Source organism: Nomascus leucogenys, chromosome 19, assembly GCF_006542625.1.
Source record: "Nomascus leucogenys isolate Asia chromosome 19, Asia_NLE_v1, whole genome shotgun sequence".
NCBI classification, from domain to species: Eukaryota; Metazoa; Chordata; class Mammalia; order Primates; family Hylobatidae; genus Nomascus; species Nomascus leucogenys.
Genome location: NC_044399.1, coordinates 30,340,997 through 30,364,876, shown reverse-complemented (window position 1 = coordinate 30,364,876; position 23,880 = coordinate 30,340,997). Strand labels below are relative to the sequence as shown.

General features: G+C 46.3%; 2 protein-coding genes across 4 annotated transcripts in view; one reads left to right on the top strand and one right to left on the bottom strand.

The window, feature by feature from the left end:
• WNT3 (Wnt family member 3) overlaps positions 1-9,155 on the top strand; it is a 55,971-nt gene extending 46,816 nt beyond the window's left edge. The window contains exons 3-5 of the mRNA XM_003270712.3: positions 1,628-1,893; positions 2,884-3,371; positions 7,053-9,155. Coding sequence (XP_003270760.1) covers positions 1,628-1,893; positions 2,884-3,363 — 746 coding nt within the window. The 3' untranslated portion in view covers positions 3,364-3,371; positions 7,053-9,155. The remainder of the gene's footprint in view (positions 1-1,627; positions 1,894-2,883; positions 3,372-7,052) is intronic.
• A 5,042-nt stretch (positions 9,156-14,197) lies between these two features.
• The window catches only part of NSF (N-ethylmaleimide sensitive factor, vesicle fusing ATPase), a 166,121-nt gene continuing 156,438 nt past the window's right edge, over positions 14,198-23,880 (bottom strand). For 2 of the 3 annotated variants that reach the window (XM_012497652.2, XM_030800307.1), the window contains exons 18-22: positions 21,706-21,840; positions 19,991-20,104; positions 16,296-16,351; positions 16,068-16,166; positions 14,198-15,867 (exon numbers count right to left, since the gene is read on the bottom strand). In XM_012497652.2, coding sequence (XP_012353106.1) covers positions 16,070-16,166; positions 16,296-16,351; positions 19,991-20,104; positions 21,706-21,840 — 402 coding nt within the window. In that variant the 3' untranslated portion in view covers positions 14,198-15,867; positions 16,068-16,069. The remainder of the gene's footprint in view (positions 15,868-16,067; positions 16,167-16,295; positions 16,352-19,990; positions 20,105-21,705; positions 21,841-23,880) is intronic. The other variant, XM_003270706.3, reaches the window with a different exon arrangement.

The following is a 23,880-nucleotide window of genomic DNA, read 5'->3' as shown; positions in this document are numbered from 1 at the left end:
CGCGGGAGCCGCCCGTTGCTACGCGGTGGCGGCCGGCCCGGCGGCCCGGGCCCGGCGGCCGCATTATGCGGGTAATGCGGTGTGACACCGCGCGAACAAAGGCGGATTGAGCGGCCCAGCGGGCCCCGCCGGACGGGGAAGGCACAGCGGGGCTGTCAGCGCCGCTCCCAGGCTAATCCCCGCCCCGCCCCCGCCGCCCCCGCGTTCCCGGGGCTGGGAACCCAGCGCGGCCCGGGGCCGGGGCGCCGCTGCCGCCGCGAGAGGCCGCAGGCCAGCCGGAAACGAGGGACGCCCGCCCTCGGCCCCATTCCCCGGGGCGCCCCCAGGGCTGGGGCGTCTGGGATTGGGGCGAGTGAGCGGCACGGCGGGGACCCCGGGGCCGGGAGCACAACTGGACGCGGGACTTCGGGCCCCGTTGCCGCCGTCCTCGGTCGGCCCTGGCAGCGCAGGCGCGGGGCGCGGGCGGGACCAGCTCCGCACTCTACGCCCTCCAGTCGTTGGAAGTGGGACGGGCCCCTCTGAAGGTGGCGCAGGAGGGCGTGGGGGCCGCGGAGAGCGGCCGCGGGAGCCACGAGGGGTCCCGGGCTTCCTTCTTGCAGCACTTGGCCCACAGCCCAGGAGAGGAGGCGGGCGCCTGGCTTCTAAATAAATTTGGTCACATTTACGACCAATTTTGCCGACTAGGCCGGCCCGGCGTTTCACAGCCTGTGTCAGGTGGCGAGTCACCTCGGGCTCCCGGGTCCGGCCATGAGGAGAGAGATGGTTGGGCTGCAGGTCTTGCAGGCCTTGGCCTCCCTAATCGTCAATGTCCACATCTATAAAATGAATAAAACTTTCTTTGTGAATGAAGCACATGCAGAGACGATGACCGTTGTGAGAAGGCTGGAGCACACCCTTAAGAGTCTCTCCTTTCCCTGCGCTGGACCCTGGGACAGAACCAGGGGAACTGCCCGGTGTCCCTACCCTTCTGGGAGGGGGTTGGCCGTGCCTGGGCGTGAGGGCAGGAGAATGCGGATGGGGAGACTGAGGCACGGGCCACTGCCCTCCTGGTGAGGGGCTCTAGGAGCGGAGGGAAGCCGTGTCCATATTACAAAAAGGGCGACTGAGACGGAGAAAAGGAGAGGGGCCGTCCCTATGCATCCAGGTGCGGAAGGGGTGGGCCTGGTTTAGGTTGTAGATTCCCAGGCCTCCCTCCTCACAGACCTGGAGCTCACTCAGACGTGGGAGGGCTCAGGCCTGTGCAGGGTGGTCTCTGGACTTTGGGAAGGTGGAGGGCAGGGGGTGTGGGACCAGGACAGAAGTGGCTGCCTTATCTCTGCAGCAACCTGCCAGAGCTTTGGTGTCGGTGCCTGTTCCTAACAGGCACTGCTTTGCCCTGTGGCATTTGAGGCCCTGGGCTAATCAGCAGCCCAGGGCCTCAGTTTGCTTATCTGTGAAGTGGGGATACCCAACTGGGTCTAAACCAGCCAAAGAGGGTGGGGAAGCTGCCTCCCTCTTGCCTCAGGGCTGGTGAGCTCTTCAACTCTTCCTGGCCTCGTTCCGCTCATGTCCTGGCCTGGGAGGTGGAGGCAGGGCAGGCGCTCCCAGGCCGGGTCCTGAGTGCTGCCTCCCCACGACCTCCCCGCAGCCACCCGCGAGTCGGCCTTCGTGCACGCCATCGCCTCGGCCGGCGTGGCCTTCGCCGTCACCCGCTCCTGCGCCGAGGGCACCTCCACCATTTGCGGCTGTGACTCGCATCATAAGGGGCCGCCTGGCGAAGGCTGGAAGTGGGGCGGCTGCAGCGAGGACGCTGACTTCGGGGTGTTAGTGTCCAGGGAGTTCGCGGATGCGCGCGAGAACAGGCCGGACGCGCGCTCGGCCATGAACAAGCACAACAACGAGGCGGGCCGCACGGTGAGCCCGGCTGCCCTCCCCAAACCCTGCAGGGAGCACCCCCCCCCCCGCCCTTCCCCTCCGGAGCGGGCCTGGCCCCCACCCCACCCCTTCTGGCAGCCCTGTGGGTCGCGGGCTCCTTTTCCCCTTGACCAGGCTTGGCCTCCTCCCCACCCCACAGCCATTTCGTCTGTCCACCCTCCTTCCTCTTTGGGCAGTTCCTGGACTCCACCCCACCCGGGATGAGTGGGCTTGGCAGCATGGCCACCCCGTGGGATCAGGTACCACCCACCCATCCTGTGCACCTTGGCACGCGGTGTAGGGGTGTCAAGTCCTGGGAACCTGGCTTTGAATTCAGCCTCCACTCCCTTACTATGCTTGTATGATCTAGGGTGAGTCACGTTAAGTTCCCAGCCTCAGTTTCCCCATGTGTTAAACGGAGATAACTCCTATTTCTTTTTTTTCTTTCTTTTTTTTTTTTTTTTTTGTTTTTTGAGACGGAGTCTCACTCTGTCACCCAGGCTGGAGTGCAGTGGCTCAATCTCTGCTCCCTGCAACCTCCGCCTCCCGAGTTCAAGCAGTTCTCCGGCCTCAACCTCCCAAGTAGCTGGGATTACAGGCGTCCGCCACCACACCAGCTAATTTTTGTATTTTTAGTAGAGACGGGGTTTCGCCATGTTGGCCAGGCTGGTCTCGAACTCCTGACTTCAGGTGATCCTCCCGCCTCAGCCTCCCAAAGTGCTGGGATTACCACCTTGCCCGGGCAACAACTCGTATTTCATGTGCTGCGAGAAGTGGACGTGCTGTCTACCCATGCTTGGGGTGTGAAGGGGGGAGGGAAACGTGGTCACGATTTTTGAGGTCTTGCCTCAGTCCCCATCAGTTCTCTTCCTGGCACAGAGGAGTAGAGAAGGCTGGAGGGAAGGGGGTGGGCAGTGGCAGAGAGGGAAGGCCTGGATGTGCCCCCTCGTGGGGTCGGTCTGGGGGCCAGCTGCCACTCCTCTCCCCCAGACTATCCTGGACCACATGCACCTCAAATGCAAGTGCCACGGGCTGTCGGGCAGCTGTGAGGTGAAGACCTGCTGGTGGGCGCAGCCTGACTTCCGTGCCATCGGTGACTTCCTCAAGGACAAGTATGACAGCGCCTCGGAGATGGTAGTAGAGAAGCACCGTGAGTCCCGAGGCTGGGTGGAGACCCTCCGGGCCAAGTACTCGCTCTTCAAGCCACCCACCGAGAGGGACCTGGTCTACTACGAGAACTCCCCCAACTTTTGTGAGCCCAACCCAGAGACGGGTTCGTTTGGCACAAGGGACCGGACTTGCAATGTCACCTCCCACGGCATTGATGGCTGCGATCTGCTCTGCTGTGGCCGGGGCCACAACACGAGGACGGAGAAGCGGAAGGAAAAATGCCACTGCATCTTCCACTGGTGCTGCTACGTCAGCTGCCAGGAGTGTATTCGCATCTACGACGTGCACACCTGCAAGTAGGGCACCAGGTAGGGCTCCGGGAAGAGGGGGGAGGCTGGGAGCCTGGGCGCAGGGAATGGGGTTGTTTGCCCATCTCTTCTTCTTGACGACCCCCTTCTGTTTCTAAGCTATCCAAGACACACAAGTTCCCACAGCCGAAATAGGAAGCCAGGATTTTTCAAGCTCCCGTGGGAATGGTCCTTGGGCAGAGACTTGGTGGATTGCACAAAGCACAGATAAAAACCCAGTGTTGACTGGGCGCGGTGGCTCACGCCTGTAATCCCAGCACTTTGGGAGGCCGAGGTGAACGGATCACCTGAGGTCAGGAGTTCGAGACCCGCTTGGCCAACATGGTGAAACCCGTCTCTACTAAAAATACAAAAATTAGCCGGGCGTTGTGGCAGGTGCCTGTAATCCCAGCTACTCGGGAGGCTGAGGCAGGAGGATTGCTTGAACCTGGGCGACGGAGGTTGCAGTGGACTGAGATTGCACCACTGGACTCCATCCAGCCTGGGCGACAGAGCGAGACTCCCATCTCAAAAACAAAACAAAACAAATTCAGTGTGTGCACATTAGCTGCCAGCAATTGATTAACATTTTTACACAAGTTAGTTATGAGCCAGATCAAATTTTTGCATAGCCACTCGCTGTCATTCTTGAGCATTCTTTGGAGATGTGGGGTTGGAAGCTGGGAGACCTGACGTCTGGTCCTAACTTTGTCGGTAACTTCCTGTTCTTTCACTTTTCTGGTCCTCAGCTTTCTTACTATAAAGTGGTGATGGTGGTGAGGGGCGGGGGGACAGTTTAAATACCTCAAGCAGTGAGCCAAAATGTCTCCTCTACCCCTGAGGCAGAGTCAGTGTGCATCCACCTTGAACTTAGAGGGCAAGTTCTTGCACAAGCATAAATCTTACCAACCTCAGGGAGGTGGGTGTGGGGAAGCGGCATATAAGCCCATATCCTGACAGATCTGAAGCTTGGGAGGAGTGGGGAGCACTCTCACCGAGTTTATGGATGATGACGGGGAGCAGGAGGGATTCAAGTTCAGAGTGGCTGGGATGAGTAATCGAGGGATCAAAGGCTGGTGGATTTTGTTCCCAAGCTTCCCAGAGGTGGCCTGCGTGGGAGGCACTATGCACTGGCCTTGGGTTCCACAGCACCCCGGGATAGGTCAGCATGGATGAGGAGTGGTCCTGGACCCCCGGGGTAGAAGGTTTTTAAGACTGGGGTGCCCTTTCTTCCTTTTCTCTCCCCTGAGAAGGAGCCTAGTGTGTCGAGGCATAAGCATGGGTGCTGGAATTAGGCTCTGCCCTGCTCTAGCTCCTACCACTTGCCAACCGTGTGACCCAAGCAAGAAATTCTTCATAGACCTGGTTCCTCATCTGTCATCCTCCCCAGAGATGTTGTGAGGGACAAATGAAAGGACACCAGGGACAGGGCTTGGTTAATTGGGAAGCACTTCCCTGCTGGGTCATTGTTGTCTGGGGTGGTGCTGGGCAAGAGCAGCCTGTGAAAGGGTAGAGTCCGCCTTCTACCTGCAGTTCCACAGGGCACCTCTGAGCTGCTGGCACATGTCTGTGCCATAGGGAGTAGGGGAGGGAAGTGGACGGGCCTCTCTGAGATATGGGAGGCACCTGACGTCATGGAGAAGAGCTCTGGCTGAGGGGCGACTCACTCAGCCCATCTAGGAAGCCCCTCAGTGTAGCTCAAGTTCTGTCCTGGTGGGGACAGTTCAGAAAGGCAGCAGGTGGCACTACCTTTGTCAGTGTCTGAACAAAAGCAGTGTGGGGAGTGGGAGAGGACGAAGGTGAATCCAGTGCCTCCACTTGTCCGCTCAGCTGTCTGGCCTGGGAGCGCCGGTTTACTCCTGTGTTCAGTGGTGGTAACAATGGGAGCCCAGCAGAATTTTTTTTTTTTTGAGATTGAGCCTCTCTTTGTTGCCCAGGCTGGAGTGAAGTGCGTGATCTCCACTCACTGTAACCTCCGCCACCTGGGTTTCAGCGATTCTCCTGCCTCAGCCTCCCAAGTAGCTGGGATTATAGGCGCCCACCACCATGATCGACTAATTTTTTTATTTTTAGTAGAGATGGGTTTCGCCATGCTGGCCAGGCTGGTCTTGAACTCCTGACCTCAAGTGATCCACCTGTCTTGGCCCTCCAAAGTGCTGGGATTACAGGCGTGAGCTACCGCGCCCGGCCAGAATCAGTACTCTTCATCAGCCCTCTTTCTCCCTATTTCTGAAATGGACAATGAGTGTTTTTTTTCCTCAATCTTATGTAAAATGCTACATAGATATGGTTTCAAGATGCTGTGTCCAAGTGGTTCCTACCCTGAACCCCTTCTCTGTGGAAGCTCTGGAGGCCTCACTCTGTGACCAGTGGAGGACACTCTCCCAACATGATGCCTTATGATGAACACTCCCAGGCCAGCTCTTCTGCCTTGCTAAGCCCTGGCTTCTTCATTTGTGAACTGGGGATGAGAACTGTGTTCTGTGTAGGGTTGTCCTGTGGACTGGAGACCCTGCACATGAAGGGCCTGGCCCAGGGCCCAGGTGCTCACAGGGCAGCCACAGAGGCTCCTGAGCCAAGCAGAGCTGACCTCCCAGAGCCACCTCCCCAGGCGAGCTGCCTGCTCTGGAGCAATGGGCCCAGGCTCGGCCGAGACTCCGCTAGGCAAGACGGGAGCCTGCGGGACGCACTGGCAGGGATGGCAGGGGACAGAGTCGTCAGCTGTTCTCTTGTCTTTCTGACAGTCTTGGCAGTGCAGGCAGGAGAGAGAAGGGAGTTGCAGAGCAGGCCCCAAGCCCTCCACGCAGTGAGGAGAGGGCGCCTGTCAAATGGCTTGTGTCCTTCCTTGGTGGGGAAAACACCTTTTCTGTAGCTTTTTGTAGCTTTTACCCAGTGTCTCTGGCTAACCATTGATTTGGTGCCTTACAAGTGCCACATTTATTCCTCGTCACTCTGCTGTTGTGAACATGGTGAGCTGGAAAGTTTCCGGCCAGAGTCAAGTGGCCTGGCTGCGCCCAAGTCCTGGATCTGTTACTGCCTTGCTGAGAGACCTTGGATGTGTCCCTTCAATCTGGCTGAGCCTGTTTCTGCCTCTGTGAAGTAGTCTTATCTTGGCCTTGTCAGCCCCCTAGAAGAGCTGGGGGTTGACTGGGAATGCCTCAAACCCTTTGTGAGATATGACATTTGCATAGATATGACTATGCAAATGAATAAAATGAACACAGTGCTGCTCCAGTGGGAAGGAATTGTTCGTAACTAAGTAGGCTTTCTCCCATTTGGACAGCTCATTATCAAGCTATTTGGTGCGGTACAAAAACACGGTGCATGCCTGGCGCGAGCCCAGCACAGCAGTTGACTCGGAGTTGGGGACTGGGCCCTCGGCCGGGCACCGTTTCTCCCATCCTGAGTGACCTGCTCCGGGGCTTCCTGTTGCCCAAGGCCCTCAGCTAGAGGTGGGGGAGGTAGAATTTTGATCCCATTCTGTGGACTCGAAAGCCTTACTGCTCCTGTGAATCATATGACCTCCCTCAACAGTAGGCCCGAAGCACAGAGGAGAGCGTGGAGAAACCACCCAAGTCCTCATCACCTCTGAGCACCAGGGACACGTTCAGATCCATCAGCAGCCTCTGATCTTTGAACCCCAATGGGTGGTCTCTGGGAACGGAATTATGTTTCTAATTCTTCCTCTTTATTTTCCCCAAGGGCGCTGGGAAGGGGTGAAGTGTGTGGCTGGGGCGGATTCAGCGAAGTCTCATGGGAAGCAGGACCTAGAGCCGGGCACAGCCCTCAGCATCAGACAGCAAGGAACTGTCACCAGCCGCACGAGTGGTAAATGACCCAGACCCAACTCGCCTGTGGACGGGGAGGCTCTCCCTCTCTCTCATCTTACATTTCTCACCCTACTGTGGATGGTGTGTGGTTTTTAAAGAAGGGGGCTTTCTTTTTAGTTCTCTAGGGTCTGATAGGAACAGACCTGAGGCTTATCTTTGCACATGTTAAAGAAAATAAAAACGAAAACCAATTTGACTCCAACAGAACAGGCTGGGCTAATGTGAGCTCTCGGCCTGGCAGTCAAGACATCAGCATGGGCAAGGTTCTTTTTCCAAACTGCTGCTTCTGGTGACATTCCAAGACGCCTGGAGGTGGGAGTCAGGAAGTAGGACACACCCCTGCAGTCTCCTTTTCTTGGTCTACTCCCATTCAAATTTGAGCTAATTTCTCATTCTGATAAAAGCCATAGGTTTAGCTAGGATGAAGTGGTAGGGAGGTCCGCGGCAGTTGTTAGAGTAGGATTTGGAGTTTGGAAGAACTGGCAGCTCAGGGTGGCCTGGTCAGCCGTTTGAAGAGCAGCCATGTGTTCTTCTCAGTCTCATTTTCTCTATAACCCTGTTCTGCACGAGAGGCAGTCAGATCTCAAAATCTTTTTCTACCATTCTGCAGTTTCCACCGTCAATGCAGTTCTTTTTTTTTTTTTTTTTTTTGGTGGTGGACGTTGTAAATAGGTTATGTAAGGGGGCAAGTCTTCTCTAGCTCAAATGGCTTCCTAAATAAAGAAGCGGTATCTTCGGAAGGGGCCATTCAGTCCTTCCCAGCTCTGCTCACCTGCAGATTCTCTGTACAAATAACTGCAGGTAGAGCAGCTGGACTCCAGGTCACCTTAGTATAAGTTAGACAAAGGGTCTGTGAGGGAGAAGTCATCAATTCCTGAAATTCGAACTTTGTGACTAGCGGATGGGGAGGATGAAAATCATCCCTTTGCTTCCTCTCCAATACGGACCCATCTTACTGTGTCCTTTCCTCTCTGGGGCTGATGTGAGTAAACACAGACACAGAGTTCTTTCCCCCAGCTCTTCTTCCCTCACCTGCATGCTGAGATAGCTGCCATCCATGCAGTTCCCAAGGATCTGGATTAGAAGTTCAAAGGGGAACCAGCAGTCACCTACTCCCTTGGGTGAAGCATCTCACCGCTGAGTTCTCCCTGAGGCATACTGGTCCAGCCGAGGGTACTGGAGAAAGCTAGCAAAAGGGAGGCACATAGATTTCACAGTACGAATCGGTTCAGCAACTGTCTTAGGGAGAATCAGAAAGAAGAGATGCAGCAGGGGAATGAGCAGAACAAAGATTTTTCTTTCTCCCCCTTCTCTCTGGGGTCTACGTAACCCTGACCTAAAATACTGGGGCAGCGATCTCCCAGCTGGTGCAGGCGGGCTTGCCAAGACGGTCGTCCAGGAGCCCACCTTCACTCCTAAATCTGCTGGCCACAAGCCCTGCTAAAGATACACATCTCACCCCCCTCCGCCGAGTCTGAAATGCCCCTCCCCATCTCACCTTAGACTGAACAGTTTTAAATCATGTCAACTGGATAATGCTTGCTTTATGTGAGAATACTTCAGCAGAATGGATACGAATTTTCAAAACAATCTTTTCATATCTATGTATTCTATATTAAAAGTGATAAAGTCATGTTTCTGGGGCGTATTCAAGTAGCTGACAAGTAATTATTTAATAATAGTACATGAGTGCATTGTAATGATTCTCGACGTAGTCAGGTAATAGTATCCAACTGAAATTTCCTACCAACCTGCTGTATCCAAAGTTTTGTAAAAAGTTGTAGAAGTTGTTGATCTTTTTGATTTTATATTCAAAAAGTCTCTTTTTATAAATATTATTTATTATACAATGTATATACCTTTGAGTTAACTAAGATTATATATTATATAAATATATATATATTTGGAGAAAATATATTTCATCATGCAGTTTTTTTCTGTTAAGTCATTAAAGAGAAGGTAAACAAACCTAAAATGGATACATTGTACACTGTGTGGAGTTTCCAGATTAATGCTCAGGAGGTCAAGGATATGAGATTCTGAACATGGTGGCCTCAGCTAATTAAATGACCAAGTGAAGGTCATTTCCGCTGTTCTCTAAGCAAGATCATCAGAGATGTCATGGACAGTGGGTCTGATACACCATAGGACATTCTTAAAGCCTTCTTTTGTTCTAAGTTAACATCTAACAATGAATTTACAGTTTTAGAAAACAACAACTTGGGTAGTAATTCATTTCACAGACTCAGGTATTTTCAATGTATAAATTAATGTCACAGGCACTCCTAAAAGATGTGGCCCAAGGCCAGCAGACCGCAGGGGTGGCCACTGCCTTAATCCCCTCCTCACCATGTTTTCAACTCCATTTAATGGGAAAATAGGATTTTCTCTATTGAAAATGAAACTTGACTGAAAATGGTCTGTCCCCTGCTAGCTCCACTGTGAGAGCTAAGCCGTAGAGGAGGTAGGTTGGTCTACAAGAAGAAAGGGTGTGCCCTGGGCTGTGGGCTGTCTGGAACAAGTGTCATTTGAAGTTGGGTGTGGGTATGGGTAGAAAGGGCCTGCCAGTGGGCATGCTCTGGGGATGGGCACCCTCTCAGATCGCCGCTTCACAGGACCCACTGGAAGCTCACAGGTTATGACTTCTCAACAATGAGATGCCACAAGTTGGTTTTATGACAACAGACAATCCTTTAGTTTTCAGACCTACCCATAAAATGTCACCTTTGGTTTATTCAGCACATTATTTCAGGGAACAACAAAAATGTTTTTTCTTTCTCTTTCTCCTGATCTACCTCAATTAGGAACAAATCTTACCTCACTACAAAGAGAAATAATGAGAACAGGCTGGGTGGGGTGGCTCAGGCCTGTAATCCCAGCACTTTGGGAGGCCGAGGTGGGTGGATCACTTGAGGTCAGGAGTTCAAGACCAGCCTGGCCAACATGGTGAAAGCCCATTTTTACTAAAAATACAAAAATTAGCAGCTGGGCATGGTGGTGCACGCCTGTAGTCCCAGCTACTCGAGAGGCTGAGGCAAGAGAATCACTTGAACCTGGGAGGCGGAGGTTGCAATGAGCTGAGATCGCACCACTGTACTCCAGCCTGGGCAACAAGGCGAGACTCTATCTCAAAAAAAAAAAAAAAAAAGAGAACAGGGAAATAAAGCCATGAGCCGCCTATGGTGGAGGCAGGCTGCTCTGTGCTGCATTCGGACCTCTGCCTTGAGGTTAGGAATAGCCACCAGAAGTTCATGCACTCTGTTTTGTCCATGATGTGTCTTTAGCCCCAGAAAAGCTGAAACCACAAAAACTGTTACGCTTCAGCTGTACAATGAATTGGACACGTACAGGATACAGATCTCCTCTACATCTTACGGTCTGGTCATTTTTATTTCATTTTGACTTTTTATTTTTCTTTTGCATAAAGCTAATACAGGTTGACTACACCTTTTCTGAAATGCTTGGGACCAGAAATATTTCAGACTTTGGAAGATTTGCATATATACAATGAGGTATCTTGGGGATGGGACCCAAGTCTAAACACGAAATTCATTTGTTTCATATGCACCTTACACACATAGCCTGAAGGTAATTTTATAAAATATTTTTAATAACTTTGTGCATGAAACAGTTTAGACTGCATTTTGAATTTTGATTGCCACCTCTTGTCACACAAGGTCAGGTGTGGAATTTTCCACTTGTGGCATCCTGTATATGCTGAAAAGTTTTAGATTTAGAGCATTTCAGATTTTGGATTTTTAGATTAGGGATGCTCAACCTGAACTTATCTATCCCAGCATTCTGGGTACTTTTTCCTTTTTTTTTTTTTTTTTTTTTTGAGGTAGGGTCTTGCTGTGTTGCCCAGGCTGGAGTGCAGTGGTGTGATCACGGCTCACTGCAGCCTCGACCTCCTGGGCTCAAGTGACCTCCTACCTCAGGCTCCCATGTAGCTGGGACCATAGGCATGTATCACCATGCCCAGCTAATTTTTAAATTTTTTTTTTTAGAGATGAGGTCTTGCTATGTTGCTCAGGCTGGTCTTGAACTCCTAGTCTCAAGTGATCCTCCCACCTCAGCCTCTCAGTGTTGGGATTACAGGCATGAGCCACCCCACCTGGCCAGTACTTTTTCAGTCAATAAGATTGCCAAATATTTAAATGGTCCCTGTTCATACTAATGAAGACCATTTGTAATCCTATGATTAGTTTTTAATTTTTAAAAGACAAGTGTCTCTCTCTGTCACTCAGGAGTACAGTGGCATGATCATGGCTCAACACAAGCTTGACCCCCTGGGCTCAAATGATCCTCCTCAGCCTCCCAAGTAACTAGGACTCAGGCGCACTCCACTATGGTAATTAAAAATAAAATCTTTTGTAGAGATGGGGTCTTGCTGTGTTGCCCACTGGTCTCAAACTCCTGGGTTCAGGGGGTCCTCCCACTCAGCCTCCCAAAGTGTTGGGATTACTGGGTGAGCCACCACGCCCCGCCCAGTCTTATTTGATGGTTAAGGAGAATACAGTTTATAGCTGTGCTTGAACATGGAGTTTCTCCCCATGTATAAGTACTTACAAACGTCTAAACACAAGAGGACGTTATTTAACAATCTGAAAGAGACAACATAATGAGAAGATCTTTCAAAGCAGTATTATTTTATGAAGAAAGAAGGGAAGGAAAGCATGTGAGACAGTTCAAGGATGAGGGGATGAGGTACAAAGAAAGGTGGAAGGAAAGAAGGTAGGGAAAAAGCAGAAAAGCAAGGAAACACGATGGCGAGATGATTCTTGGTGTAATCTAATGCCGTCTCCCGTGGTGGCCCCAGGCATAGGGACATGTTCTCATGTGTGTAGCTGGTCTGCACACTCAAGTGAAGTCAGTGCAGCTACGCATTGCTGCTACACTGCCACTGTTTCTCACAGTTTAATAGAGAACTTTCTAGGAGGCAAAAATCTTACCATTAATCTTATGCTCCCAAAGTAGTGAGACAGAAGTTGTGTGGCGTCTATGCTGGGAAAATTTCAAACATGATCCCTCCTTGGATATTTTGTCTTCACCTGCTTGGGATGCTTGCCAATCACAGGCGCTATCTCCCGCATCTTCATGCCACGGTGCCCGTCCAGCACACGCCCTTGTGGGCTCATCTCCAGGACCCAGTCCCAGTACGGCTTGCCAGCTGATGAGAAACTCTAGATCATTTTGCAATAAATTCTGCAATTTACCTGCTTTCTTGAACTCTCATACACACCCTTCCCCAGTCATTTATTTTATTTTTTGAGACAGAGTTTTGCTCTTGTTGCCCAGGCTGGAGTGCAGTGGTGTGATCTTGGCTCACTGCAATCTCTGCCTCCCAGGTTCAAGCAATTCTTCTGCCTCATCCTCCCAAGTAGCTGAGATTACAGGCATGTGCCACCATGCCCGGCTAATTGTGTATTTTTAGTAGAGATGGTGTTTCACCATGTTGGTCAGGCTGGCGTCGAACTCCTGACCTCAGGTGATTGCCCGCCTCGGCCTCCCAAAGCTCTGGGATTACAGGTGTGAGCTACCGCACCCGGCTGCCCCCAGTCACTTCTTTAAAGAGGCTATGGACCAAGTTGTCAGGCAAGGAAAATGAAATCCTGCTTTCACCTTCTGTGTTTGGGCTGGGGTGGTTGTTTATAGCTGACTCACTGTTTCAACAAGTCTGTTGATCAGGATTTGATTATTGTACACACTTCAATCTACTCCATGATTTTGTGACTTGTTGCTGAAACTTTTAAAGGGGAGGCTGCAATTTTTAGGATATGAAAAGACAGCCTTAAAGTAAAAACATATTTCCGACTTTAAGCACAATTATGCAATTTTTCTGTGTGACATTGAAAAAAAAAGTGTCCCAGTGAAGATGTACAAATTTAGAAAGGATAAAATAACCTCCTCTTTTGAGGTTTTGATCTCAAAAACATCTTATGACAAAAAAATAGCCGGTTAACAATTCACCCATAGATGAAGAAACCTAAGGCAGCAGCTAGCTGGAGTCTCCTTTGCTTCTTCACAGGCTGTTCTGTAATCTCATATGCTCTGCTGTACAGCACTGGCTTTGAAGAATATTTGGGCAGCTTCAAGAACCGCCTTCTCAAGGCTATGCAGGGACCAGGTCGGCCTCAGGGTCCTCCTCCCAGGAACTCCCGTTGTGGAAGTTCTTGAAGCTGGCCTCTTCCCCACAGGGCCTTGTGGATTTTCTGAGCTGCTTCCTGTCCTAACCTGAGCCAATGCTAAGGATCAAGGTTTAGGAGGTTAAGAGATCTGATAGCTCAGAAAAATGTAAAAAACTGTGGAGGATACAAAAGTGAACCATGTGAAGCAATCTCACTGACAGCCTTTAAGTTCCTTGGTTTGCACATTTCACAGAAAGGAGTAGTTCTAATTGAGCAGCAACTCTCCTTTCTGGTTTATTACTAACCTTGTTTGTGGCTTAGGTACCTGAGTTGATTTTTTTTTTTTCTTTTTCTGAGACAAAGTATTGCTCTGTTGCCTAGGCTGAGTGCAAGTGGCATGATCCTGGCTCACTGCAACCTCTGCCTCCCAGGTTCAAGCGATTCTCCTGCCTCAGCCTCCTGAGTAGCTGGGATTACAGGCATGTGCCAACACACCCAGCTGTTTGTTGCATTTTTAGTAGAGACAGGGTTTCACCATGTTGGCCAGGCTGGTCTCGAACTACTGACCTCAAGTGACCCCCCCACCTCAGCCTCCCAAAGTTCTCGGATTACAGGCATGAGCCACTGTGCCAGGCATTTTTTTTTTTTTTAGTAAGATAAAATAAGTATAAAGCATAAGATGGTTGTATATTAACTTTTCTGATACTCTAATGATCTGTTTTTAAATAACTATACTTTCTAAATAAGAGATTTTTAAAATAAAAATCATCCCTCATGTTACACTACTTGTAACAAAACAAGGAGAGGTTTCTTTCCTGACCCCTTCCTTCTTCCTCCATTCCTATCAGCTGTTCATGTCGTTCTATATGAAACACTGGTCTCCAGAACATTTTCAAGTATATTTACTCTTTATTGCATTCCTTCATTTGCATTAAACAATATTTATATTTTTCAATATAGTTTTGGACAAAACACAAAGACATTAAGCTCATTTAACAAGAGACATAAGTTAACACAACGTGTGCTGCTTTCATGAGGAGGAAAGAGGCAAGATCTTAGAGGAATCCAGGATACTGGCCACCAGGAATCACAGGATCTCACAATACAATCCACTTCTTTAAAAGCCACAAAATAAGCTAGGGAAGAAAACCCTAAACAAAGAAGATATGACATCCAAGTCTCCACCAAAAGTATACAAATAGCAAGATTTGGAGATGATCTGCTTTCTCACATGGGGACAAATAACAGAGGAGCCACACCCAAGTGCCACTGTGGCCACAAGCCTCATGGGTGGCGTGTGGGTTAAGCACCTTAGGATGGCTTCTAATTGCTTGTCCTTGCATTTTAAGCAGCAGTGGGGAGAGAGAGGCACGCTCCATAAGTCTCATCACCAAATATGACCTAATTAAATTCCTGCTAAGTCAGTCAGTTATAAGACAAATCACCCTCAAAAGGACTCAATGGGTGCTTCCTTTTGGAAGAAGTGTGTGGAGGGTAAAGGAAATGTGTTCAATGTATTGGAATGGACAATAAAGGACTGAGGGAGAGGGCTAGAAAATGATTGATTTTTCTGGAGAATAGTGTTTTATTTAGACACTAGATAGTACAGATCATTTAAAATAAAGGATAAATTCTAAGTAAGTCATTAAGCTAAGGAAAAAGCAGTGATACTAATAAGCCTTAATATTATACTAAGGAATTGACCCACTTGGAGTTGGACACTAATTAGTGCCGAGAGGTTTGTAAACTACTTTAATAACTCCTTTCTGTTTGGGGGTGTACGCTTTTTCCATACCTATCTTTCACATGTTTTTAACAACATCTACTAAGTGGTAATAATGAGCATATCTCTTACCACAGAGCAAATTAGTTATACTAAGGGGAAGTCACAACCAACACGGTAGTCATCTGACTTTCTGTTAAGAAAGATCTTCTGACTGCAACTTGAAAACATCTCTGACAATGATTGAGAACAGCATTTTAGAGATTCAATGCCTTGTTTCTTCAGGCAAAGAGAATACCAGTCTTGTGGGAGACCTTTAACTAAATACCCAGTGACTTTTAGTGTTAGCTCAGGACAGCTGCCAGAGGATCTCTGGCCCACACCTCGATTTACTAAGCCAGGTTTGCATGTAGAAAGTCTGCCTTCTAATTGGCCAACTGTTGTCATGCAACATTCATGACACTGACTGAGAGTTTTCAGGGGTGATGGTGCTAGTAGAGAGCTTGAAACGTGTAGTGTCCACAAGCACTGGATGGTTCCCACACAGAGGGACTGAGCAAGAAGGAATCACTTTAGCCTGCATGGGAAGGTAAGCGCAGCATTCTAAACCAAATTGACACCTTCCACGAGACACTAAGCTATCTCAGTACGCATAAGGAAGGGAGTTTTATTGCACTAATCATGCAGAGCGAGCACGTGTTGAAGGTAGAGAACGTTCCACTTAGTCCAGTATCTTGAGTAAGACAGTGAAGATCCCAGGCCATCTTCACCTTGGTCACTTCCCTTGGTCACGTGTGTTTCAAATAGTTCATTTTCAATCAAAATCAAGGGGGCTACTGCAAAAGAAATACCAAAACACAAAAAACCAGATGAGGGTCTGTAAAAAACTATTCATCAAAAAAAAAAAAAGATCACTAAAAGCTTCTTAATGGTTATCCTACATTTCCCACTATGCATTTGCTATTAGATGAGCACTTCACAAAAGAAAATAATCACAGCTCCATGCATGTAAAAGCAGGTTCCAATAAATATGTACCATTAAGTTTTTCCTGCATTGTGACAAGGAAGTTTTGCGAAGCAGGACAGGGAGAGCAAACCAACAGTACAACCAACTTCCTTGCTTGGTCTCTCGGACCTACAACACAGCGAAGAATTCAAATAAATTGAAACAAACTTATCTAGGAAAGCAACTCTTAGAACAGGCACAGGGATTTAACAGGGTGGTAAGTTTGGTTGATGGTCATTAAATGCTGTGTGTACTTACGCTCCTTCTTCTCTTAAGAGAGCCAAGAATTTTCTCACACGGTATTCAGGATCCATCTAAATACATCAGAAGAAATGAAGATGGGTTAATGGTACCTTCTAACAACTCTGCACTTGCTTCATGCGAAGGCAGTGTTCGGTTTCACGCTTCATCAATGCTCTGCTAGGTCACTGAATGTATTACTTGCTCCTTGACCAGCATTCTCACACCAAACAAAGCAGATCACATCATTTGGAAGAAGTGAATGGGGTTTTCCAGAACCACGTACACTGGGTTCCAAAATACCCAAGCCCACTGGCCATCATAGGCACTTGGGCCAGGCGTGCCCTGTGCTGGTGCCTGTGAAGCATCGCTGTGAGACTGAACAGGGCCATTCATCAGAGTTCAAATGACACCCAATTCATCTGTTGAAGGTATAAAAGTCTACTAAAGTCACAGCAAAGTAGAAGATACCAAGTTGAGGCTAATTCAACAACTAAAAAATAGCTTATTAACTCTACATAATCAACAATATAGCTTTTCTTAGCCTCAGTATCTGTCATATAGTTTCTTCTTTGTAGTAACAAAGTTGTGCTAAAACTAAAAAAATGAAGAGTACTGCTGATTCCTGAAATAATCTCTAGATGAATCTGGGTCTCCTGTGACTGCGAAGGTGTCATGAGTCTAAGAAAAGATGGCGCAACTTTGTTTCAGGTGCTTCGTTCAGGTGGTTATTATCAGCTATCTCAACTGGTTTTCATTTTCTATTCATATTTATACTAACTTGTTAAATGTACTCTATTCTCGTAGGAACACAGGAGATACGAAGTTATCTAGAAAACAATCATTAAAAACATCTTTAGTTCCTGAAGATGAATTTTTATTGTAAGAAACACACCTAACTTTTAAAATATGTTTCAGAGCAGGAGTCTGTTTCCCAAGAGGGAACTCCCTGCCCTCCAGGAATAACTTTCAAATGCTCAGTGCAGCTGTGGGCAGATGTGCAATAGGACTCCCCCTCCAACCATGGATTTTTTTTTTTTTTTTTTTTTTTTTTTTTTTTTTTTTTAAGATTTCTTCTATCCCAGAAAAACACTGAACAGAAGTTTCAAATGTATCAAAGGTAAGAGGTCAGACTACAAAGGACTAAGAAAAAGTGTGAATAGCTAACAAAAGAAACATTTTTCCTTTTTGGGAATAGAATTACATATGAATCAATTGTCAAGTTCTTAAAAAAAAAAAAAAAAAAGGAACTGGCTGGAGCGCAGTTGTAGTTGGTACTTGCAGTTCTTTGCCCATTAAATATATTTAATATGTGTGAGCAACAACTTACTGACTTGCCTGTAGCTATGGAATTAAAAGTCAGGAGAAAGGGAGGAAAAAAGTAATCTAGATAAATGACTTTATTCCCTCAGGTGACATCCAGTCAGAGCAGATCCTCGGCTCTGTGCAAGTTTTAACAGAATCGCATGTAGTGAACAGAGAGGTAACATGACTTATATTCTGCAAAACTACATGCCTCTTCACTTAGGCTCAGCCTCTCTAAGGCAGATCTAAAGAGAATTCACTCAGCTGCACGAAATCCATTTGACATGAAGGGGTTCAAACTCAGAGGCCTATGAAATGTCAGTCGCTGAAGATTAAGCCTGAGTGCCCCACTCTCACTCTCTACCCCACATGCATAAGAAGCATTAACTTGATCACTGACCTGCAGGCATCAAAGGAAGAGAAAGGGATGAGGGTTGGGGGAAAAAAATCCACATAGTTTCTTCGATGCAATTATTGAAAAAAAATTATACTGAAACTTAAAAAAAAAAAAAAAGAGCTGACAATCTGACAGGTTTATCTTTTTTTCAAGGAAAGAGCCAATACACCTGTATTTGCACTTTTACCAAGAATAAGTCTAAACGAAGTGGTTAGTCTGTAACTTTAATTTATGGCTCATAATGGAAAATAAATTAATTGACTTAAAAATAGTCCATCTGAAAGCTCAGTAGATTAAATTAGATTTCTGAAAGCCACAAAAATTTTATTTTCAGATAAATTTACCAGAAAAGATTAAAAAGCATTCACTTCATGTTTCCAATTTGTTATTGGCCCAAGAGCCTATTTCAGACGTAACTGTGAAACAGAAACTTCACCTCTGCCACTCACTGCCCACACTAGCAGAATGCAGGACCATCAGTAAGTAACACATGATGCCTAGAATACAGCCACTCTGTCCACCTAGGACCAGAATGAATTTACAGTTATTCATCCAACAAACGTTTACTGGCCGGGCGCAGTGGCTCATGCCTGTAATCCCAACATTTTGGGAGGCCGAGGTGGGCGGATCACCTGAGGTCAGGAGATCGAGACCAGCTTCGCCAACATGGTGAAACCCCATCTCTACTAAAAATACAAAAAATTAGCCGGGCATGGTGGGTGGGTGCCTGTAATCCCAGCTACTCAGGAGGCTGAGCCAGAAGAATCCCTTGAACCCAGGAGGTGGAAGTTGCAGTAAGCCGAGATCACGCCCCTGCACTCAAGCCTGGGCAGCAGAGCGAGATTCCGTCTCAAAAGAAAAAAAAAGAAAAAAAGTTACCAAGGGCGAGGCATAGTGGTGCATGCCTGTAATCCCAGCACTCTGGGAGGCTGAGGCAGATGGATCACTTGAGCTCAGGAGTTCAAGACCAGCCTGGGCAACATAGTGAAACCATGTTTCTACAAAAAATACAAAAATTAGTTGAGTGTGGTAGCACATGCTGGTAGTCCCAGCTACTTGGGAGGCTGAGACGGGAGGATCGCTTGAGCCTGGGAGGTCAAAACTGCAGTAAGCCATGATCACGGCACTGCATTCCAGCCTGGGAGACAGAGTGAGATCCTGTCTCAAAATAATAATAATAATAAAAGTTTACTGAGCACCCTTGTATGTGTTAGCTCTGTTCCAGGGGCTGTGGACTCAATAGTAAGAGCCAAGGTCTCTGAACTCAGGGCTTGATAGAGAGACATTTATCAGCTACCTAGTATGTCAGATAAGGACAAGAAGACACAGGATGGGCACACGGAAGGGTGGAGTTCTAAAAAGGAAAGGTAAGTTGCCAGGAGATATGAGAAAGTCCCAAAGAAGTTTCATCTGTCTTTGCCCAGGCAGCACCCTGGGGCTCAGTTTTCTATGTGATTCTGGATGCTTCAACCGTACAGTAGTTTGCATGAAATTTCTAGGAGCCCAGCCAGGGACAAATATACAGATCCTAAGTCTAGACTGCATAACTTAATTAACTTGTCCCTTAAAACAGTCTCCCAGACACCGTTTGGTGTACGTGTGGTCGCTTACTGACTTGAGGTGTAACACCATCCCCTCTCCATCAATAACCTGGTGATGTGATCTTGGATAATTCACTGACAGCCTGTGGCTCACATAGTACCCTCATCTCCAAAATGAGGGGGCAGAAGAACGACTGCCCTTTGAAGTCTTTTCTAGTTCTAAGATTTAGTGGCTCCCTAAATTAAAACTAACTTTATAATCTTTCCTTCCATTTTTGAATTTTAAGAAGTTAAAAAGTATTGTTAAGTGATCAATCTCAGAAGCAGGCTACTAATACCAAATTAAGTTTGGAAATAATATAAGAAAATCAAAACTTTAATTAAAACCTTGGCAAAGGAAATACTGAACCCTCTTGGTGTGTCCTGAAGCTTTGTTCTGTCTGAGTCATACGGAGAAGGAAGTACCTTACCTGGAGGGACATCTCGATCAGCATTAGTAACTTCTTGATTCCTATCCAGACTTTCTTCCCTTTGACTTGCTGTGCAATTGTGGTGCGTTCCTTATCCTTGAAGTTGCCCAAAAGCTACAAAAACAATAAACAATAATCAAAGCACTTATACAGTGAACACATCAACATTGGTTAATTCTACTTACCTTTAAAAGAAGAGTGATAAGAACTACCTAACTGTTCAAGTTGATAGAATTCTCTCCTACTTTAAAATACGGTCTGACCTTCACCTTCCTAAACCCATTAGGTGCAATCATGAAAGTGAAAACTGGTATCTTAAACCCTGTTTTCTTATGGACCGCTATGTAACTTATATTTGCTGGGGAAAAAAATAGCTCCAATCCATAATAAAGATAAGTTAAAATTTTTAACATTCTTTTCTAGGAACAATCTGTATGTGTCAAAGCAAACTACCTTTAATTCTCTTACCCAGCTTCTGCACAAAAGCTGTCTACATGGGTAACTTGAAAACATTTATCATATAGATAAATTTCAATTTTGTTGGGGGCCTTGAGGACTTTAAGAAGCTTTACTGACTCTACCACTGCTGAACAACTCAGTAGATAATATTTTCCAATAGAGCTCACCAAGTTACTTGTGAATATTGATATTAAAAGTTAAATGAAGAACATTCTTTTTTAAAAATGACTTTGTCATTTTCAAAGAATTAAGAAAACATTTCTATTTCTAAACTTCTTAATAAAGTTCCTTTTACTTCTGTAGCTTTTTTTTTTTTGACATTTCTAAGGCTTTAGTCATTGTTCCAACTTATTAAATGCAGGGAAATGTGCTAAAAGCTACTATGAATGGTTAATTTTTCTATACAGTGATTACTTTACCCCCACACCACCACCCATTCAAGTTTCTGGTCCAAGTAATCTATATACATCACTCACGCTGGATACAGAGCAATTAATTCCTGGCAGTTTGTAGCTGCCTACATTGAGGAATGGGAAATTAACTCACTGTCATGTATATTCATCTTTCTCCTCTAATTCCTGAAAACAACTGGAGGTACAGGTTGAGTATCCCTAATCCAAAAGTCTGAAATCTAAAATGCTCCAAAATCGGACACTTTTTGAGTGCCAACATGACATTCAAACAAAATGCTCACTGAAGCATTTCAGATTTCCAGATTAGAGATGCTCAACCTAAATATAATGCAATATTCCAAAATCTGAAAAAATCTGAAATCTGAAACACTTCTGGTCCTAGGCATTTTTTGTTGTTGTTAGAGTTTTGCTCTCTCGCCCATACTGGAGTGCAGTGGCACAATCTTGGCTCACTGCAACCTCCGCCTCCTGGGTTCAAGAGATTCTCCTGCTTCAGCCTCCTGAGTAGCTGGGACTACAGGCGCCCGCCACCATGCCCAGATAATTTTTGTATTTTTAGTAGAGACAGGGTTTCACCATGTTGGCCAGGCTGGTCTCGAATTCCTGACCTCAAGTGATCCACCTGCCCCGGCCTCCCAAAGTGCTGGGATTATAGGCTTGAGCCACCGTGCCTGGCCTAGTCCTAGGCATTTTGGATAAGGTATACTCAACCTGTAATATCCCCGGGTCCCATGTTCCAGATTAGCATAAAAACCAAACACCAGATATAATGTGGTACCACCACTTATTTCAGCCTCAATTCCTTTCTTATAAACAGTGTGCAATCCATTGACTCATTTTTACCTCCAAAGCTTCCAACAGCTGCTCTCCTGTGGCAATGTTGGGCACGTGGATGGTGGTGCTGAAAGCGTTAAGCATTTCCATCTCCTGAAGGACATCTTTGCGGCTAGTGGTCCCAATGATAAGAAGCTTGCGGCCCTGATCATAGGGAGAAAATGTGTTAAAATGTACATAATAAGACTAATTAGGAAACTACAGTAAGCTTGAATACAATTTGCAAAAGCCATTTATTTAATCTTGCAAATGCAAATGATTAGGCAAAACAGAAGAAAACAATTCAGGATTTTCCTGAAAATCTTGAAAAAATGTACCAACAACATGATTCAGAAAGTGGCAACATGTGAATAGCTCCTTCTCATTCACATCAATAAAACAATGGATTAGGAAATCAGGAAGATACACAAACCAAATGGAAAGATACTGACATGTATGTATGTAATTCCTTCCTCAGAGCCAACATGGCACACGTATGGTGGGAATTGGGGAAAAAAGATGAAATGAATAGAAAGTATGTGGCGCTGGCTTTACAATGCTTTAGTACACTTTTTAGAAGGAGCAGGGTAATAATAGTTTACATTTATGCAAAACTGAACTGTAAAAGGTGTGGGTTAAAGTGCTTTCCATAATTGTCACATTTAATATTTTTCAGTTTTACTTTTAACCCTGAAATATTAAAAAAGTTTAAAAACTATGCCAGGCTTATGCTACCATTCTCAGTTCCCTTTCTTCAAAGGCAGCCATTTTCAATTCTCTTAGCTTTTCTTCTTATATTTACTTCCTTATCTTCAAATAATAATGTTACATTACTAGTTTTAGATTTTTGTTTTCAGCTTTAAATATGATTTACTAACTTCCTACCATGGAAAATGGGGATTTATTATTAATTTTGCACTACCCCCCTTCCCCCACCACATGCCCCTTTTTACATCCTTCCAATACAGTTATTTCACAGTCTTTAGTTAAATCTATATTCAGTATTTATTATGTTTATACAAATGTGGTTTACAACTAGGCCATGCAGAGTACTATTCAATTTCCTTTCTTGGACAACACTTTGTTTTACTGGAGTTAATTGCCTTTTTCCCCTTTGCTTAGTTTACAGGTACTTATCACAAGTTTGTCTCTAAACACAATCACAAGTCTCCTTTCAGTATGTTCAAACACATTACATAGTTTCAAGTTGTGTTCTTGAAGAAATTCCCCTCCAGGAGTCCTCTGTGTTCACAGTTCAATCTGAAGCAGTGACTGGGGCACAGCTGTAGTTCTGGAGCTTTCCTCTCTCTTCTGTTAGATTCCCTGTATCCCAGCCTTCCTTTTCCTCATCTATTCCCTTGTCTGTGCTGCATATACCCAAAAGCTTCCTGAGAAAGAGTGAGGGAGGTAAAATTTTAAAGACCTTGCATGTCTGGAAATACCTTTATTCTAGCCTTAATATTGTATCCTTTGTCTTAATAGTTTGGCTAGTTGTAAAAAATAAGGTTAGAGGCCAGGTGCGGTGGCTCATGCCTATAATTCCAGTGCTGTGGGAGGCCGAGGCAGGTGGGTCACCTGAGGTTCAGGAGTTTGAGACCAGCCTGACCAACATGGTGAAACCCCATCTCTACTAAAAATACAAAATTAGCTGGGCATGGTGGCACATGCCTGTAATCCCAGCTACTTGGGAGGCTGAGGTAGGAGAATGCTTGAACCCAAGAGTCAGAAGTTGCAGTGAGCTGAGCCGAGATCACGCCATTGCACTCCAGCCTGGGCAACAAGAGCGAAACTCCATCTCAAAAAAATAAAAAAATAAATAAAAAGGTTAGAAATAATTTTTTTTCTCACAATTTTGAAGGCACTGAAGGCTAAAAGACAAATGCTATCTGATCTTTGATCTTTTGTTTCTAACCTTTTTAATACAAAACTTTCAGATCTTTTCTTCATCCCTATGTTCTGCAATTTGAAAACTACATATCCTAAGATGGTTCTTTCTATACTCATTTTGCTGGCACTAGATTCCTTCTTTCTAAACTGGAAATTCCAATCATTCAGTTCTAGGAAATATGTTTCCTTGAGATTTCCTCCCATTCATTTTCTCTGTATCACCCACTGGGAACCTCTTAGTTGGATACTGATCCTCTAGGACTAATCTTCTAATTTTCTTATTTTTTTACTCTTAGTTTTTATTTCTTTCTCTTTCTA